The following is a 20,034-nucleotide window of genomic DNA, read 5'->3' as shown; positions in this document are numbered from 1 at the left end:
GTGTAGAATCAGTTCAATTGGTTTGTGTGTGAATGAGAAGGTCAAAGCTGTTCTGTGTTAGACATCTGGAAAAACATGAAAAAACAGTTTTGGGTATAAAATGGCTTTAAATGGTAGGAGGGAGGAATGGGAAAAGAATTGCATTGTACCATACAAAACTTCGTCAAACCGGTCAAAATCTGACTTGGGTTTATAGATTTGGCAGTTAGGAAAAATTCTGAATATATTTGTATTGTTATATGTTTGGTAAATTTGATTTTGATTGGCAAATTCAAACTAAAAATAATCAAAAGATAGAAATGGGAAATCTATGGTGATGAGTTTTAGAAGAATTGTTTTCAAGGACATCATTATGTTAGTACTAGGACTTGAAGCAAATCTTGTGCAGTGGTTAACTGGAAATTGCTCTATTTTAGGGATTATTTCAGAAACTATCCATGATGTCATTAGCAGATTGAGGAACCAGTTAACCAAGGGAAATGTGCTGCTTAGGCATTGCTGCAGTGAATTATGTTGTGATGAAAATAATGTTTGTGTCCTCACATCCCACAAATTTAACAACAGTGTAATCTCGGTGATTTCTTAATAATGATAAGAGTGGCACTGTTTGAGTGGTGATAGTGGCAACATCCAAGTGGAGAGTTTCCCACGGTTGTGACAGCAGATGTTGGCAGCAAACAATGAAATGAACATTTTCTATTCATTCTGTTTCCTGTGAGCAAATATTCTATTCCTCATTGTCCATAACAAAACCCTTCTGAGTGCAGTGTAGCTATAACAAAACCTTATTTATCACCAGCAATATTTACCTTGCCTGTAATCCATTATCAGCTATTTTATTTTAGTTCTGAACAGGACCTGCTGTTTGTTCTCTTCTGCACAGAACAAGAGATGAACCCAATGAAGCCATCACCTGGAGCTCAAGTGTAGGGTATATGAAATATTTCTTATATAGTTTAGCTCTGAAAACACTTAAAAATATTGTTCCTTATTTGCTGTTCCAAATTAGAAATATAAATGTAATTAGCTACCATCTGTTTCTTTGAAACATATTTCAAAGAAATTAATCACTTGTAATGAGCTAAAATCAGGATTTTTGAGAACTTTGGGCTCATTTTGAGTTGGTCCTGTGCTTGATGCCTGTCCCTTCTTAGCTTGTTCCCCTTTATGGGATCATTTACAGTGCAGCCAAGAGATGTTCATAAATTCCTATTAAGCATGTTGACAGCTTGTTACTTTTTTCCTAATGTTTCCAGAGCAACATGAGATAAAACAAATATGCATATAGTAGTTTTTTACACTTTTCTCAATGCCTTTTTATCAATTTGGGGTTTTTTATTTCAGTACATTAGTCTGATGTGTGTGTTTCAGAGCATCTTTCTCATATCTATAAAACAGTTCCTTCTCAAGTATCTATTTGCAGCAGAAGCTAGAAAAGGTTCCACACTGTTCTGTAGACAGTGTGTGTGGGAGCAATGTAAAAACTTTCTAGAACTATGTAAGTGCTTGTGCTGCATTACAGTACCTGGGGCAGAGAATCAAAGCTGCTCTGGCAGCCAGTTCTCTCCTGTGACACAACAGCAAAACTGCTGGGAGGTATCAGACACAGGGTCCAGCCTGGCATCCTGTCCCCAGCAGTACCAGCCCCAGGCAGGAGCCTAAGGTATGGCAAGAATTTATTGTATGGGAAATAATTTCCTGGCGCTTAGTCCACAAGTCCTACCTCGTGTCTTTTCCCAGGGCTGCCTGGTGCAGTGTGGAGCAAGTGAAGATGGATAAGGATTCAACATTGAGTAGTGTCAAAGACTGTGCTGCCACAGAGAGGTCAGGATGTGTTCTCAGGTCCTAAAACTGGAACAAGAGGCAATCTATAAGGCTGTTCTTTCAAACTGAGAATGATCCAAGTGGAGGACTTGGAGGAATTCTGGAGAGACAAGACTAAGTCCCAGTGCTTATGCATATCATACAGGAGAAAGGAAAGCACAGTGAGGGAAGAGGTGCCTTTTCCCAGCTCAGTGGTCTAGGGTGATACCCCTGGAGGAACATCACCGTGCTTAGTGTAACCTGCTCTGCTCTGATCTGAAGGGCAGGACATCCACAGAGGATCACTGCTGCTTCACATTGTACTTCTGGAACTGGCAAGAGCTGTGAAGCCTTTCCTTTTAGCAGCATGGACTGACAGCATAACGACTGAACACTTGTGGGGATGTAGGTAAACTCTTTTTGGGGAAAAAAGAGTTCTCAAAACAATTCTTAGGAAAAGTTCCTGTCTCCCATATCAAATCTGTTCTGTGCTGGTACCTTGTTTTCATGGCTACTGCTAGCACAATGGCTGGCATAACATCTTTTAGCTTTTATTTGGTTTTGAAAGCTCTTGAACTTTTTCTCTCCCACAAGTCTCATGTTAATATGACTTATATTCATGGCATGGATTAATGTGAGACTTCTGAAAAATTGATTGAAAATGGGAAAGTGCAGGGGCAGCTCCTCTTAGTGATACACTATCTTACACATCAAAAGAGCACAGATGAGAACATGAGAGATTGTAAAAACCCTCAGCTGGGAGGAGTTAGATAAACACTCACCAATGACCTGCCTGTTAAACCTTTTCCAGAATGTGTGAGTCTGAGAGATAAAGGGAGCTATAAAGGGGGAAGCAGCTGGCAGGGCACCAGACCAAACTGACCACAGCTCCCAAAAGGTTGTGGCCCAGGTTTGGAGAGGTGCATTCTTAAGGAATCAGTATGGAGCCTGAGGAGTACAGACAGAGAGGTGAGTGATCTGTGCCTCTTGCAAATAGGTAACATCTGCTCATGGAGATCAGCTGTTGTGGGGCTGGGAGTGATACCCAAAATAAGGATGGGCTATATCCTCTTTAAGTGTGCACTTTGCCTTGAGACTTGGATCTGCTGAGGCAAAAATATGTCCCAGGGTTGAGTTTAAATTAATGGATTTAGTGTCTGAGGGTAACTTAGCCTTTTTGGTCTTACATCTAAGATGCTGTGGGAAAGCTGCAAAGCTGTAATTTTGAATAAACTTGTGCTAAGGGGTTGTGCACAATAGCTTTTCACTGGCTTCACATCCTGAGACTCCAGACTTGGACAGTTCTGGAGATGGAGAGCCAACCTTGGTTCCAGCGCTGCGGGAGATTGCCTTAAAAAGTGGAGAAAGGGCGTGGAGCAATGCAGCTGATTTCAGGGGATGCAAAAGCAGGTTTGCTATAATCACAAGGAAGTGTAGGACATGAAAATTTAATACCTGTGAAATGCAGTTTCAGTTAATTTGTAGGCAAGAAAATCTAACCTTTCAGTAACCAAACAAACTGTACTTGTACCATGATTGTGTTTTACGTTTGAACTATTCAATAATGGCACTGAAAAAACCCTGTGAGGCTGTTTTAGAACATTATTGGATGGGACAAGTAGAGTGTAGGAGGGAGGAGCTGGGAGCAGTATTCTAATGCAAGTAGAATCTCTGTCCAGTGCTAAGGCCAGATTGTGTGGAGTGCCTGTACTGCTAGTTAGTGTTTCCATGATTGAAGCTGAAACCACTGGTTTGCCTCTTGCAGGGAAAGAGATGGTGGATTACATTTGCCAGTACCTGAGCAATGTGAGAGAGAGACGGGTGACTCCTGATGTACAGCCAGGTTACATGAGAGCCCAGCTGCCAGACTCTGCCCCAATGGACCCAGACAGCTGGGACAACATCTTTGGAGATATAGAGAAGATTATTATGCCAGGGGTAAGAAATAAAATACAATCATGGCAGGAAAAAGCCATTACTACCTGGGGTGAGCACCAAATCCTGGGAATGCACAGCTTCTGCAGAATATTGTTCTAAATAAATAAAGTTTCCAAAAATGTAGCATTAGTCTTGTAGATGTTATCTCCACAGTTGTGTTCCTAACTAATTTTAAGGGTTAGATTGTGAGTGTATTTTTAAACTACTTTGTATATAACTCATATTTGCTTATAGGGAAAAAAATTAAGCAGTATGAGAAAATCATTAGCTTTACAATGTCTCTACCTGCTGAACCATATAATCTTAATTTCAGAGATGTGGAAACTGGGTATAGCAAGGTGAAACAACTCTTGCCCAGCTTCATGCTCATGCAAAGCTTGTTTCCTGTGCTTTGAATGTAAAAGTCTACTTCCTCTTGTACATAAATACTGCAGATTCTGCTAAGAGAATTCATATTACCAAATTGCATGTTTTATGTAAGAAGCTCTTTCAAAGCCTGTTCTCAAATTTTTTTGTAGATGTTTGCAGAAGCTTGATCTGATGTAGGAGAGGCAATCAGATTACATGCACTTATGCTGGTGTCTTACACACCAGCTCATTCAGGTGTATTGAAGGGTTTATATAGTTGTAAATTGCTGTGTGTAGCTAAAGGCAACTTGTTTGACAAAATGAGCAACGTTGTTGCAAGGATTCCCTTTATAAAGATAAGTATTTTGATAAATCTTTCTGTCTCTGGTCCTTCAAACACGGCACAACATTCTTTCCTGTTCAGAATCTTTGTCTGCCTGTTCAATTCAGATAAATGCTTTTGCTGTTATTTGTAATTTATCTGTTAATAATGCAGTGTTATCATCTGCTATGCTGCTCCCCTGTTGATATTATCTCTGCAGCTCTCTGCTGCAGATATATAGTTGCATGTATTATGTTGCTGTAATCCTTTCCTCTCATTTTAAACAGACAGGAACCACTACACGTCATGGAAAGTTTTGTGACGTTTTCAGACTGAACTTCTACATAATTCTGTTCTAGGTAGTCCACTGGCAAAGTCCACACATGCATGCCTACTTTCCAGCTCTAACTTCCTGGCCTTCACTCCTTGGAGATATGTTGGCTGATGCAATTAACTGCTTGGGATTCACATGGGTAAATTTTTTAGGGCTATTTTAGACATTCCTCTCCTGTGTGTAATATGCAAGAGTAGGTCTTAGTCATTCTTTCTTGTTCTCTGAGTCAGTATAATTATTTGTTTTAACCAAGTGTATGTTGTTGCATAAATGAAAATTGTCACTTAAAAAAAAAAAACCCAACCCAAAAGAACATATAAGAACAAGCATTACCTAGTAGTAAGAGCTGAATGAAGAAAATATACTAGAAATGTCTGTTTTCAAATTCTTTGCATATCCCACTGAGCATTGTTCCTTGTCATCTGGTCTCAGTGCCAAAACTCTTACACAAGCAGTGTAAGCAATAGAGCAGCCACCAGCCATGACTGCAGGCTAGATTGGGCTCCATTCCAGTTCTCCTGCTCCTTTGAGAGAGAACACATTTCCTATTTTTCCTCTTGTGAAAATAATTGTTTGGTATCCTGGGCCAGAATATCTGCGTGTTTTGTATCCTCCTGCAGCAGCTACAGAGCACTACTTGCTTATGACTCTGCACACCACAGTAGTTTCTGAAGCCAGTGTTTTCCACAGTGCCAAAGTTGCCCAGATTTTTAGATATGTGTCTCTGTGTAAGAAAGTAGAAGCTCATAAACCTGTAAGAAATTGGTTGGTGTGGTCTCCATGCAGCTGTATCAGATTAGCTCATTGCCTCTCTTAGCTCTCAGTTGGACAAGGGATCAGTGTCCAGGGTGAATTACAGCCTGATTCTCCTTTTTCAATTTTTTCTAGGCCTCCAGCCCAGCCTGTACAGAACTGGAAATGAATGTGATGGATTGGTTGGCTAAAATGCTGGGCCTTCCAGATAAATTCCTGCACCACCATCCTGACAGTGTGGGTGGAGGAGTATTACAGGTAGGGGAGATTAGAGACGGTCTTATCAACATCTGTTTTCAAGTGAATTTCTCTCTGGGTGATAGTTTTAGTAGAGGCAAAACCAACAAAATTTTCTATATGGCTCTGAATCCAAATTTGGCATTATTTTCCCAAATTTTAGTATTAAATGTGGTAGATTATAGAATAGAAACTGCTGTTGCTTTTAGTACTGTGTAATGGACAAACAGCAGGTATTCTTGTGGTCTTTTTAAGGATAAATGAGTCAGATTTCATTTCTTTAATCTGTTTCTGATCTTTCACATCACCAAATTTTGCACTAAAATAATTCTTACTTAATTGGAGAAGGAATCCTTGTCACTATCCTTCTGCCACAGTCCTTAGCCACACAAGAAGTTTCTTTTCCTTTTTCTCATGTCTACTTTTTGTCTCTGAGAGGTGCAAGGTCAAGGCCTGAACTGTTACCTCCTTCCAGAAAGTGTAAGCAAGAGTTCCCTGGAATCAGTGCTGTTTTGTTATTATAAGGGGCTTTGATCATGTTTGTAATTTATGGGAAATACTATGTTTTATTTGTAGAACAAAAGGAAAATGTGGTTTATTTACTGCCCAGAACTCAGTGCTGAATATTAAAATCTACAGCAGTTAAAGTGCTTTGTTTTGTGTTGCTGGCCCAGAGAGCTGCTCATCAGCTAATGACTCTCCACTGTGTCAGAGAAATCAGGAGTAGCAATGAAAGAGGGGGTGGGCACTGGGCACTTCACTGAGTTCTGCAGATCCCTGGCAAAACAGCAATGAAGTAGCAGTTGCAGTAAATGAGCAATGTCTTTGCAGAGCACTGTGAGTGAATCAACCTTGGTTGCACTGCTGGCAGCGAGGAAGAACAAAATTCTGGAGCTGAAGGTTTCTGAGCCAGACACTGATGAGTCCTCGCTCAATTCTCGCCTCGTCGCTTACGCATCTGATCAAGTAGGTTCTGATGGTTCCAAGGAAGACAAATTGCTTCTGTTGTCTCACTCAGCCTTTGCCGTGTGAAGTCACATTTCTGTGCAGCAACACAGGAATGCCTCACAAGTGTGGACCAGTTCCCCTGCTGCTGCTTTCTGCAGATGGGGAAATAGAATCAGTGTGAGGCGAGGTTTTTAGGGCCTTGGCAGTCCTCAAGAGATTGTTTCACATGACTGAGTTCTGCATTTCCTTCCTGTTTTTCACAAAGCCTTGATCCAGGAACTATGTGCTGAGCTCACGCTGCTTCATCTCGTGTTTCTTCCCAGCTTCTTCCCCTCACAGACAGGCATGCTCAAGGCACTGTTACCCGAATGCTGCTCCTGGCTGTGGGCTCCACTGTTGGCTTTTGCCAGCAAACTTCTGTCCTTGGCCTCCTGAACTGGGCATTACATTCCCCTGGGAAAACTACCACAGGAGAGACATCATGCTCATTCTCTCTTAGTCTAACTAAAAGGAGTGTATCTTCTAAGGTGTTTTGCTCTATCCAGAAGTAAACACACTTCAGGGGATTTATCTTCTTATGGCAGGGAGGAGGGAATACACGGAGGTTGATTCATTGCTAGAGGCTCCTTTAAGAGCTGAGTTTTGATAAATGTCCCTCCAAACACAAGATGAGGATGCCTATTATTATATTTTAGAAACCAGTACCCAAGTAAATGAAGCATTCTTTGGAATTACAGGGTACAGTTTCTTACAGTTACTCACAAAGAAGATGCTTTCAGACTTGTATTAATAGGGATTACAATAAGGTTGTTATCTCTGTATTTCTTGCCACCACTGTATTTAATAAAGCCATAATTTATCACAGCTGTTCAGTCTCAGAGCTTGAATTCTTACTGTTTTTCTTATTTTAAAGGCACATTCCTCTGTAGAAAAGGCTGGCTTGATTTCTCTTGTGAAGATAAAATTTCTGCCCGTGGATGAGAACTTTTCCCTCAGAGGTGAAACTTTGAAGAAAGCCATTGCAGAAGACAGAAAGAAAGGCTTAGTGCCAGTCTTTGTATGTTCAACTTTCTGGTTGGGAGTATTGACATAGTGTTATATTCTTAATGTCAACATGAAATTACATATAAAAATTTCTTTTTGTGTTGAAATACATTAGCTGAAGATTCATATGTATACAAGAATTTCTATTTTATTAAATTAAAAGTTTAAATGTTTTGACTGGTTGCAATAAATGGCCCAGTTTTGAAGTGCTGCATCCATGTATTAAAGAAATCAAATCCATTATAACAGATTTTTTTCTAGGTTTGTGCAACTTTGGGAACAACTGGTGTCTGTGCTTTTGACAATCTCTCAGAACTGGGTCCAGTTTGTGAGTGTCTTTTTTTTCCCCTGATTTTGCTCTATGAAAGTATCTAGAGGATACTCTAGTATCTAGAATATACTCTTAGATTTTTCATGCCAAAATGAAGGAGAGCAGAGTGCTTCAGACATGTCTTAGAGATGGCTGAAGTCAGTACAAGACTGCAGTGATTTCTGTAAGATTAGATTAGGATGCTAAAATACATTCTATTTGAGATGGATGAAATTTGCCAACTGATAAATCTTTAATGTGGTTATTCAGGAAATACAGACTGTGTGGTACTGTTGTAGGATGGACACATTAATATTTAATCTAGCAAAGGAGTTTTGAAGGTAGATTCTGGTAGGACATCCTCTGGATCAATCAGTATCACAGGTAATTTTGACATGGTTGCAAAGTCTATTCCAGCATAAATTCTGACCTGTAGCTGCTGAAGACCAGAGGAGCTTTCTCTTATGGGTCAGAATGTGGCTTCTCTTTCTGGGTCCTTTTTTGCTAGCCACTATATCTTTATTTTGGCTTTGTGCAGCTGAGGGGTGCTGGGGAATTTCACTTGGTGAAAGGGTGGGTGAGAAATCAAATTTTAAAAAGACAGTGTTATCCTATATTTTAGCATTATGGATCCACACCTTTAGAACAGAACTAGATTGTCAATTGCTTGTCAGCCTCCTCCAAAACACTGCACCTGGTTTGCAGAGAGGAGAGATTAGCATGCACTTTGATTCCCTATATCCCTTACATAACAACGGTCTCAATTCCAACAGGTGATGCTGAGGGACTCTGGCTTCACGTTGATGCTGCATATGCAGGAACAGCATTTGTATGTCCTGAATTTCGGTTGTTTTTGGATGGAATTGAATATGCAGATTCCTTTACTTTTAATCCTTCTAAGTGGATGATGGTCCATTTTGACTGCACTGGATTTTGGTGAGTATAGTCAAAACACAAACAACACCAAAAAGATAACATGCAAATTGCAAAGTTTTTCTCTGCACTTACTTTGCTAAATCTACTTCTTTCTACAATCATAGGGTTAAAGATAAATACAAGTTGCATCAAACCTTCAGTGTTAATCCTGTCTACCTCAGACATGCCAATTCAGGAGCTGCAATTGACTTCATGGTAAGTTATTATTTAAGCTGATATTTTGTATTGCCTATAAAATTTTCAATCAGGCTGTGAAATTCCTCTCACATTCTGGAGTATGTTTCTCTTATTGCTGGTCTTACTATGTAAACCAAATTATACTGAGATCCTAATGCAGAGAAAATAGAAAAACTTTGCAGTAAGCTCTGGTTATGAGGATTAATTATAAAATTGCTTTCAGATTGAAGTACTTAAGATTTTTACACAGGTGCAGATCCAGCCTTGCCTTTCTAATGCAAAGGGTCATTTCTGTTTATTGTGTTGCTGAAGTAATTCCTACTGATGCCATTTTGGCTGGATTTCTTTTATCTGTGTATGTAACAAAAGAGAGAAAGGAGTAAGCAATGGAAAAGCCATGCTCTGAAACAGCAGGAGAATTAATTACATTTTTTCTTCAGATTAAAGAATTCATAGGAAAGCTAAGAGGCATTTCACTGCAGATACATCTTACAGCAGATTTCAGTACAGTAATACAAAGGAATATTCACTGCCAATTATTTCTGCTATGATCTCACCCTAGTCCTGAAAAGATAATTGTTTTCTTGAAATCAATAGTGCTTTTCACTAGAGTGGAGACAGGGAGGGATGGAAAAAAGGATATTGAGTCCCTCTTGTGGTGAAATTGGATTCTGCACGTGGTTGTGCAGCTTCCCTAAAATATTCCTTTACATGTTTTCTCACTCTTTTCCTTGGAATAGGTGTTACTTTGTTTGGAACTGCCTACCCCAGTATCAAATCTTGCTGTTTATAATTGATTTGGGAAAATGTTCAGGAAATTACAGGAGTTGAAGCCAGCAATAGTTAGTCCTAAAGTGTAAATGGCCACATCTTGAATTGATTATGCTCTTAAATGCAAAAAGTTGTTATAAGCTTGTAATTAATTTAAAATTCTAAGCATATCTAAGCCATAAATTAAGGGGAATAGCCAAAATCTTATTTTTGCAAATAATTTAAAAGTATGGGGATGCAGTGTTTCTTTGATGGCTGTTTCCTAGGCTTAGCAGATTTTCAGTAATATGACACTATTCATCTCGAGAGAGGTCTCTGACCTGAGTCTGAAGCAGGAGATGTAGCAGTGGAAGGAGAACTCACCTTTCTGTTGTTTCTGCACTCACTGATGTTCTGTTTCCACAGCACTGGCAAATTCCACTGAGCCGTCGATTTCGTTCTCTCAAGCTGTGGTTTGTGCTTCGTTCCTTTGGGGTGAAAAAGCTTCAAGCTCATGTCAGACAGGTGTGTGAGTTACCAGAGTGTTTTATGTTCAGTTGTTGGTGGGTGAGATTAGTACACTCAGAGATGCAGAGAGGAGTAACAGGAATCCTCTCACATGCAACGCTGGTGTGAATTCTAAATGCCTGCTGGTTTTACTCTAAAATAATCTGTAGAGATTGACTGTGCAGACAAAACATTTCCTGTCCCCTTCTTGACAGCACTGGACAATGGAAAGGGACTTGATCACTGCCTTCTGCACTTTGCTGAGCCCTAATTTGCAGAAGCTTTCTTTGAGGTCAAGTGGCAGCTGTTTGGGGTGGGCTATGATGAATGACTGAGCCTACCACTATGAAAATGTACAGGCTTCAGTCTCTGGTGGAGTGTAAATAGGAAGGGTCACATTATGGATCAGTGGTTGCTGCAAAAGGACTCTCATATAAGAAGGCACATTCTCTTTTCAAACCTCCTATAGAAAATCCCTATGGATAGGCCAGTTACTCATGTTCATTGTCAAGGCTTTGGGCAAATAGAGACAGACTTTAAAATTCTCAGCTTTGATGTCATTTTTCTGTTTGCTCTTATTCATGCATTTGAGTGATGTGTTACTTAGTAAGGAAAGGAATTCCTTTTAACTACCCAGTTTAGCATCTTACCAGTGGGTTTGTGACAAACAGATAACTTTTTTTCCTCCCTTAATTGTAGGGTACAGAAACAGCCAAATTCTTTGAATCCTTGGTTAAAAGTGATCCACTCTTTGAAATTCCTGCCAAGAGACATCTTGGGCTGGTTGTATTTCGCCTAAAGGTAAAGACTGGCCCCTTTGCATGTCCCTTTGGAATGAACTGACCACAGCTGACCTCTCCCCAGACATGAATAACTGTGAATATATTTCCATTTAAGAATTTGTGATTGCAATTCTGAGATATGTTCGGATGTCACTGGAAATTCTAACTATAGTATTTTTTTATTATTCATATTTAAAACAGGGTCCCAATTGGCTGACAGAAAAACTCCTGAAAGAACTGAGCAGTTCTGGCAGGCTCTTCCTCATTCCAGCAACCATCCATGACAAGTTCATCATTCGCTTTACTGTGACATCTCAGTTCACAACCAGGGAAGATATCCTGCAGGACTGGAGCATCATCCAACACACTGCAGCCCAAATCATCAGCCAGAATTATGGCTTGCACTGCATCAATTCTGGTGATGGGGCAGGAATCCCCACTACAATAGTTCAGCCTACTTCTGATGCCATTAACAATGTTCCTCAGCTTTACTTAGATGGAGGGAAATACAAAATACCTCCCAGAAAAACAGTAGTACAGCCTAAGAAATTATCAGTAAGTCCCAGTAAGTGTGTGATTAGTCAGCAGGTGAAAGGTCAAGAGGATCCTCTGGATGACTGTTTTCCAGAAGATGTCCAAAATGTTACCAAACATAAGATAACCTCTTTTTTATTCAGTTATTTATCTGTTCAAGGCAAGAAAAAGACAGCACGTTCCCTTAGCTGCACCAGTGTGCCAGTGACTGGTAATCTGGAGCAGTGTAACCCCAAAGCAGCAGCCACTGACAAGAAGGAGCCTCGTGCAAATGCCAGAGTTCTTTCCAGGCTGCCTGAAGACATGATGATGTTCAAAAAAGGTGCCTTCAAAAAACTAATTAAATTCTACAGTGTCCCAAGTTTTCCAGAGTGTAGCTTTCAGTGTGGCCTTCAGCTGCCTTGTTGTCCTCTGCAGGCCCTTGTTTAACAAGTAAGAGAGCTTGGTCCTTAGAAAGAGAACCAAAGTTTGCTTATTCACATGCAATACTACATGTCCTTTTGCTCAAAATGTAAGCTGTGGCAATGACCACTGAGAAAATGCCTGTGCTTTTACTGGTGAAAACCTCATGTATTCATAGATTAAAATATCAAATAAATCTTATAGGCCTATAACATGAAACCTTCTGTTTTGTAGACTATGGTAAAGAAAATGCCAATTTCTACCTTACCAGAGCTGGTAATGGACAGCTTCCAGCTGGTAGGTTGGAACCACTTTGACAGAGTATGCTGGCCCCAGGAGGTGATAAACAATCCAGGTCTCCGTTTGCATCTCTGGTTTTGGGTTTTGTGGTGTTCTTTTTCTTTTTCTTTTTCTTTTCTTTTCCTTTTTTTTTTTTTTTTTTTTTTTTTTTTTTTTTTTTTTTTTTTTTTTGGAGGAGGAGGGGATGTTGATACCTTGATTTACATTCTCTGGACTGATGTGAGGATCTGTGTGTGCAGTCAATGCCAACATCAGTTTTGAACAGTGCAAAAAGAAGGACATAACCTCTCTAAGAGATTTTGCTGCAGCAGGGCAAATTCCCCAGAGTTAAGCACAGCAGCCCTTCCAGTTCACCTGTTCTAATCAGCTGAGGGAGGCTTTGTGCAACCATGTTACAAAACAGTTGCCCTTGCAAAGCACCTGTGGCCTTTCTCAGCATTACCTAAGGTCTGTAAGCCACAAATGCAGGAGGAAAGAGAGGAGGAATGATATTTCCTTCTCTCTCATAACGAAGAACTAAGGGGCCGTATAATAAAGGGTCTTTATACAGCAAATAAATGTTTTGGTACAAGAGACCAGTGATTTATGTATATAAAAAATTGGGGGGGAGAAAAATCTATTAAGGACAACTTTAAATTTAGGAATAGTACAGTTGAGCCAGGAAACATGTTGATTGATTTATTCTGGGAAAGCACTGCTAGATGCTCAATGCTTTCCTTGTAGCTGTTTCCAGACACCTACAGTCACCCTGTCTTGAAGGCAGTGCACTCAGACAGATGGATCTTCCCTCTGATCCAGAACAACTATTCCCAGGTTATATAAAAAATGAGCCTGGTTAGTGTCTAGGCCCTTATACAAAATCAGCTAAGATTCAGGTGGAGTTGCAGTACTTTTGCTTCTTTAAGACAATCTCTTATTCACACTTTATTTCTGCTAAAAATCAATAACCATGTTTTATATCACTTTTAATAGTGCTATTAAATCTTTCTGTTTACACAATAAAGCAATAAACACACAGTGAAGATGGCAGTCCCTTTGTGCCTAGTCTTAGATGTTTAAATTTATATTCAGCAATAGGAAGTACTGCCCTGAGTCAGACACTTGTAATTTATAAACATATCTAATGTGCTAGTGAGTAACAAAAGTGTGATAGAATTTTAGAAAATTATGGAAAGGCTTTTTCCCCACTTCCTGTCCTTTCCTCCACCTGTTTATTTTATTATGTAATTTTATGGTATTTTATTAGACACTAAGAATCTTTCAAAATATGTATTGGCTTTTTAACTTGGAGTACTTCCTTGAAAGGATAAGACTTTTCTGTCAGCAACAGACTAGAATGTGTATTTATGCAGAATAACTATGTTGGCTCTATGGCTTTCAGGAAATACAGTGCAGAGGGCAATGCAGTAGATGGTAGAAGTCAAAGATGAACATGGAATGCTGGAATTGCAAAACACTGTTTCAAGGACTGATTCAAGAAAGAAATCTGAAGCATTGAGCAAAGATAAATAATGTGCATAAATTGCAAGGAGACTGTGGACCTGGTGCTCTGTCCTGGCTTATGGTTATCATAAGGTGCTACAGAGACTGACTGATCCCTCTTTCCTTACTAAATTCTAACTGCAGTTCTACTGCTGTGACATTCATTTTATGCAAAAATATTTTTGAAATGAAGGAGGAACTGATATAATTGCAGTCATCCAAACCATCCATGAAGCACTTATGAGTAATTACCCCATACAAACAATAGCTTAAGTGCATCACTCTTTAACCACTCACATTAACACTTTTACCTGGGATCACCTGGCTTGGGTTAGGATATTTTGGTTACAAAACCCTCAAAACTCACACTACCCAAACCACAGGTCCATAGGTTTCTGGAGAACTGCTCCTTTTTGGTGAGCAGCTGAAGTGCTCACATAAGGTGTTTTCTCTATCCAGTGTAACAGAATGTCAGCTAATGGATTGCCATTGCTCCCCTATGCAAAGGAATGATTAAATCAAGCCAAAAGCTCCTTTGTTTTCCTTGAAAAAAGTTAATGTTAGTATGCAGTGAGAGATTACAGACCTCATTAGGAAAGGTTTTTGTTGGGTTTGCCCCTTTCCTTTATGGTTAGATTTTCAGCAAAATGTGACAAATGTTCCCTGTTATTTAGTTAGCAAACAACAAGAAAAGTTGTTTAATGATGCCTGTGGCACACTGTGTAGCCTATGCAAATATCTAATGACCTGGCACCCTAGAGGTAAATAACCCCCAATAAACTTTCACTGAGATAAATAACCCTTCAATAAACTTTGAAATCCATATTTTATCATAGAGATAAATTACTTTAATGACATAAAAAACTGTATTATTGAGTTCAGCATAGTTATTTCCTTAGTTACTCAGACAATCTTAAAGCAAACTGCAGGAATTTCACCCTTCTGACTGGACCTAATGGCCAGGGCTCTGTCCTTCTTGGTTCTAAACAGCCATTACTGTGGATAAGGATGGCTTTTCCTTTCTTAAAAAAGAATTATTTTTCATTTTATATCTTGCTATATGCCACTAAGGGGACAAATTCCTTCTCTCTTGTTCAGCCTTCTACTGCCTTCTTATGTCAAATCTGATACCTTCCAGCACAAGGTGAGCAGATTCAGGTCATTGATCTGCCAGGAAACTTTTCCACTGCAGATTTTCTTTCCCCTGCAGGATAAATTCCCTTTGCTGTTGGTGAGCTGTGGCCAGCTCTGGTGCAGCCCCAGCCCTGGGTGTGTGGGCAGGGTGGGAGGGAGCAGATCCCTGCACCTCAGAGCTGCTCAGAGCTCCCTGCAGCTGGAACCTGAACCTGGGGATTTGGGTGGCCCAGCCAGGGCTGCCTCCCCTGCTCCCACACTGCTCCCAGGGGCCAGCCTGAGAAAATAAACTGCTTTATGTCTAGGATAAATTTGGACTATCACTAGACATTAGCATTTTGGTAAATTAGAGGGGTTTTATATTTCTTCTGTTTCAAGCTGGTGCCACAGGAATTTTTTAGAAGTTTCTGCACAGCTGTAAACACTACAGAACATTTTTGAAGCTTCATATGTGATGGCAACTGCCTGGGAAAAATAGGAGAAATTAGTAGGCCGTGTTAGCTAGGGTCACAGACAGTATTCCCAAAGCATTGCTGAACTTCCATAACTAATTCCAGCTTCCTGCTCAGTGCGTGTAGCAGTTTTGTGCTATGGTCCTTCAATGGGCTTTCTGAAGAAGTTTTCGTGTGTAGCCTTTTCTTCTTCAGTAACATCTCTGACTTTCTAAGATGGGATGTAGCATTAATTCTGTGACTTCAGTAGGGAGTTGTAATCACCAGCCTGGAGAGCTGAAACCCTCAGGTTTATTGATTGTGAATGTGACATTTTGAAGGACCATTATCTGCCTTATTATTGCGGGCTAATTAGTTTTAAGACTTGAAAATCTTCACACATAAATACTTGGTTTGCTTACCAGCTTTTGCACAATAAGTTTTTCTAAGCTATTCCTTGACATAAACATTTTCCACTGTTCTCCAGCTACATGTTTCTCACAAAGGTTTTCAGCTCAAGGCTTTTGGCAGGTTTTGCCAAAAGGCAAAGACATCTTGCTGTGATCCACGAGATGCCACCAGAGGGCAACAAGTAACTGGAAGTTTGTGTTAAATTTGGATTCAGGCTCAATGTACAGTTAATTAAGAGAAAGGTACTTAGAAAGAGAGTATGGGAAAGCCCAGCACTCCTCATGCTGGCTGACATGGGATGCTCCAGGCTGCAGCATTTTCTGTGCAGAGAGCCTCTTCTTTCTGTTTTGTTATGCTGTAACAGGAGCCTTCACTGCTCAAATCAGGGTGCACCATTCCAGCCAGCTCAAGGGATAATAATCACAGCACAAAGCAACACTTACCTAATTGCTGATGAATGGCAGAGAGATGGGACTCAGACTGGTGGCTTCAGTGAACCTGTGTAACAGGTCAGCTGGGCTTGTTCTTTCTTTGTTTGTTTCACCTGACCATTCCCATGGAAAATCCCAGCTGGGTATTTTTCAGAAGTGCTAAATTGAAGCCTTCAAGCTTCATTTTTCAGTTTCAAATGTCCTTCTGTCACCTTTTAAATTAATAGCTACTACAGTTTCTACTAAAGGTTTATTTGCAGATTTACCACAGTTTTTCTCTAAGGTTTCAATCAGATGAGACAGGCTGACCTGATCTAATTAATTGGTGCTGCCAAAAGGGGTCATTTTGTTTCCCTGTCCTCCTTATGTGACCTTCTAGTTCCACTGCCTCCCTTGCTCCAGCTCTGATGCCCTTCTGACAGTTTTGTGATGGATTCAGCTCACTAAGGCAGTAAAAACCTGTATTTTTAGGGTGAGTTGAATCACTGAGTAGAACTGGTTTATTGAGGAATCATATTAGTACCAATACTAGGATTAATACAGAGGAAGGAATAAGGAAACAATAAGCTTAATCTCCCTTTCCTACATGCCTATGTCTCAAATTCTTTTTCTGTTCCCTGCGCACTTGGGAAGGAGTGTAAAGTATCTATTAACCAAAGTAATTTTTGTAAATGTAAGAAGCAGGTTTGCAGTCTGTGCAGAGATAAATCAATGAATCTACTCACAGCAGAGTTCAAGCCATTCCATTTTCCCCCTTGGTGCCTGGCAGAGGTTCAGGAGATGAAGGTCAGTACATACATGCTCTGGCACTACTGAAACTGTGCTTACATCAGCAGTTTATTGGTATTTTTCCATATCTTTCCCCACTTCTGAGAATGATGCTCACAAATCTGTAATGCATCAGGATTTCTAGGAGATCAGTCAGGGGAGTTGATTTGCTGGTCCAGTTGCAGGTGATTTGACATCACTGGAATACTTTGCAATCACTAACCTCAAAAAAGTCTCCTTCTAAAGGAGTGAGCCACTCCTGTGAGCAGAATTTCCAAGGAAGCCTTGTCTAGTGGATTACCCAGGTTCCTCCTAAAATCTAGAAATTTAGATGTTACAGGGTGCCTTTACTGTGCTGCACTCTGTTACAAGCTCTTTCATGTTCCTTTATGTTAATGACATAAAATGGTGTAACATGGCTGGGAATAAACAAGTCATGACTCATTAGACAAAGTCATATAGACAGTCCAGATTTGTGTGCTAAAAGTGGAGACAGACAGGTAATCTGCTACACTCCACAGAGATGGGAGGTGTGTGACTAGGGTAGCACAAAATGGCAATGCTATTACTGAGTATGCATTTACTGACTATGGATCTCAGCTACTCCATATCATCACCTGTTATTTAGCCCAGAGGATGGAATCTTTGATACTGTGGTGGTTTCTAGGCTATTGAAGCTAAAATTCTTCAACTACTTTAGATTGAGTGGAGAGCTTAGATTCAGCTCTCTGCTCTTTTATGACTGGCTAAAGAAATTCTAAGTGAAGCTGAGTCACAGTGAGACTCATCTTTCTGTTGCAGAGGTGTTAGAAGCAACCGCTATGAAATTCTAGGAATAAAGTTTTACTATTCTGCAGTGACATGTGAGAGATTCCTGGTGCTGGATGGTAACTAAATTCTTGGCACTGAGCCCATCCTCATCTTTCTTGGATAGACATGGTTTGGATTCATCAGAACAGATGTGCTCTCCAGGATCAGAGGAGGGAGCTGTCAAAGCTCAGGAATTATCTCCTCTCCTTGTAGAGAACCTCACAAAAGAGCCTTTCTCAATTCTCTTTCATGAAGTTCAGAAAATGCTTCCATCCCATGAGCAGATTTTGAATTCTGTTGGAATTCAAACACACAGTGAAGCTCATTCCAGAGCTACAGCAGCAGAGTTAGCTCAGAGCTCAGTCAGCTGGGTTAGTACAGGCACCCCAGTCACAGCAAGCTCTTTGCTCTCTTGGCTGCTGTGAAATTCCCTGTCAAGAACTGGAGTGACCATGGGGACATGAAAGGGTAAGGATTAAGCAGAAAGCTTAGCTGAGAATTTTAAAGCATTAATTTCCACCAAATTTTGACTTTGCCATTTTTTCTTCATTTATGATGGATGAGTAATTGACATCCATGTGTCCAAATCCAGTGTTGTTTTTTTTTAACCACTTACTTAAGCTTGACTCAGATTCAGCATAAAACTCTCCATGAATTTATTAAATCCTCTGAAGGAGACACTCAAATCAAATATATATGCATAATTTGTGGCTATCCTACCATCAAGGCAAGATTATACTCAGCAAACTTCTCAAAGGCAGTGCAGTATGAGCAATGTTCCCAGCTGCTGCCAACAGCAGCATCAAATGACAGGGTGTGCTTATCAAAGAGCAGTGATTTCCTAGAAAGAGGGGAGGAGGAAGAGGCTTTGCTCTCACAGCCTCATTGCCTGGGCAGCAGCAAAGTGAATAGACAAGCTCTGCCATCAGGTTTAGTGCAAGGGTTCTTCAGCCTCTTTCACATGAACAAACCCCTTCAAATTAAGAGAGCAGCTTGCTTACAGCTGCCACTCACACAATGGTTGAAGGAGCCAGAATTTGTATAATATGATATGGCTGCAATTCTAACTAGTGTGAGTGAGCAGAAAACTGAATGCAGTTGTTATTTCAGGGGCACAGCAAAGCTATATGAACAATTTCTATAAATATTCTTCAAGAAAGATGTGAAGCAGTTTTCAAATTTTAAATGCTTACGTACAACAGGCTGCACCGCACTACCATAAATTTGAGATTAAAGAAATTTCAAATGTCCTGGAGCCATGAAGTTCACTTGGCAGCCCTGAGAGAAAGTATTGTCACAGTACTGACCCTAAAAAACGTTGGCAGATTGTGTTACTGTATGCATGGAAATGCTGGGCTGAAGGAAATCTATCCCACCAAGTGATGTGCCTCTTGCTGCATGAACCTCCAGCATTTTTCAGTAGTCAGCACTGCATTGCCTCTGGAAATGACAGAGTGTAAAATGTCAGGGATTATGGCCACCAAATTCTTTGCCTTCATAGAACTTCATTCAGCTCCGTCACCTTTCTATAATAGAAACATGACATCCAAAATTAAAACAGGTATTTATATGTATGCTGAAACTCATCTTTGCATGCACATACAGTGCAGCTAATCAGAATGTAGATTTCTGCAAACTCAGGGAGGAAAAGAAATTAATTATTAAGTCAGTCATTTCTTTGATGTAACATAGTTTATGATTGGCCAGAAGGACAGTGGAAACTCTTATCTTCCTGAAATCAGGTGGATTCAGTCAACAAGGACTATTTTATTTGCTCAAAGTCCCGAACTGGTTTTTTACTACTTTTAAGCCAAAAATTTTGTCTAACAATTATCTCACCATGGCTCTGTCTTTGTGTTTTCTATTTCATTGTAACTTTTATCTCCTCACTGGCTGATGTCCTGCCCCTCATGTTTATGCACCTCTCCTACCTGTTCTGTCTCCTGGGCTCAGTTACTGAGCCTTACTTTGAGTGGGGCTACATAACTGCATGCCTCTATTTCCTTTCAGTATTCCAGCTACTTGGATCCCAAAAAATGAGTTAAATTATTTCCTAAGTTATCAGACATGCTTGAAATTCAGTGCAATGCATATTAACATTGATATATTATTTTGAATTATATATGTTGAAATGTGTTATAT

The 20,034-nt window shown here is 40.0% G+C and overlaps 1 protein-coding gene across 1 annotated transcript; it reads left to right on the top strand.

The window, feature by feature from the left end:
• Positions 1-2,687: 2,687 nt before the first annotated feature.
• Positions 2,688-12,344, top strand: HDC (histidine decarboxylase). Its single transcript, XM_059482481.1, has 12 exons — positions 2,688-2,772; positions 3,569-3,741; positions 4,771-4,884; positions 5,634-5,756; positions 6,567-6,701; positions 7,597-7,740; positions 7,989-8,055; positions 8,811-8,973; positions 9,078-9,168; positions 10,327-10,425; positions 11,107-11,208; positions 11,391-12,344. Exons 1-12 carry the CDS (start codon positions 2,745-2,747, stop codon positions 12,150-12,152), a joined length of 2,001 nt encoding a protein of 666 aa, XP_059338464.1. The 5' UTR covers positions 2,688-2,744; the 3' UTR covers positions 12,153-12,344.
• Positions 12,345-20,034: the final 7,690 nt, after the last annotated feature.

The sequence above is a fragment of the Ammospiza nelsoni genome, chromosome 14, assembly GCF_027579445.1.
Source record: "Ammospiza nelsoni isolate bAmmNel1 chromosome 14, bAmmNel1.pri, whole genome shotgun sequence".
Lineage (NCBI taxonomy): Eukaryota > Metazoa > Chordata > Aves > Passeriformes > Passerellidae > Ammospiza > Ammospiza nelsoni.
Note: the sequence above shows the minus strand (reverse complement) of the source record. Positions and strands in the feature narration are given on the sequence as shown.

Excerpts from the sequence above, each read along its gene's own strand:
- HDC (XM_059482481.1), top strand. The coding sequence starts at position 2,745 with ATGGAGCCTGAGGAGTACAGACAGAGAG. Across the intron at positions 4,885-5,633 it reads ACTGCTTGGGATTCACATGG|GCCTCCAGCCCAGCCTGTAC; the intron begins GTAAATTTTTTA and ends AATTTTTTCTAG. Across the intron at positions 5,757-6,566 it reads TGGGTGGAGGAGTATTACAG|AGCACTGTGAGTGAATCAAC; the intron begins GTAGGGGAGATT and ends ATGTCTTTGCAG.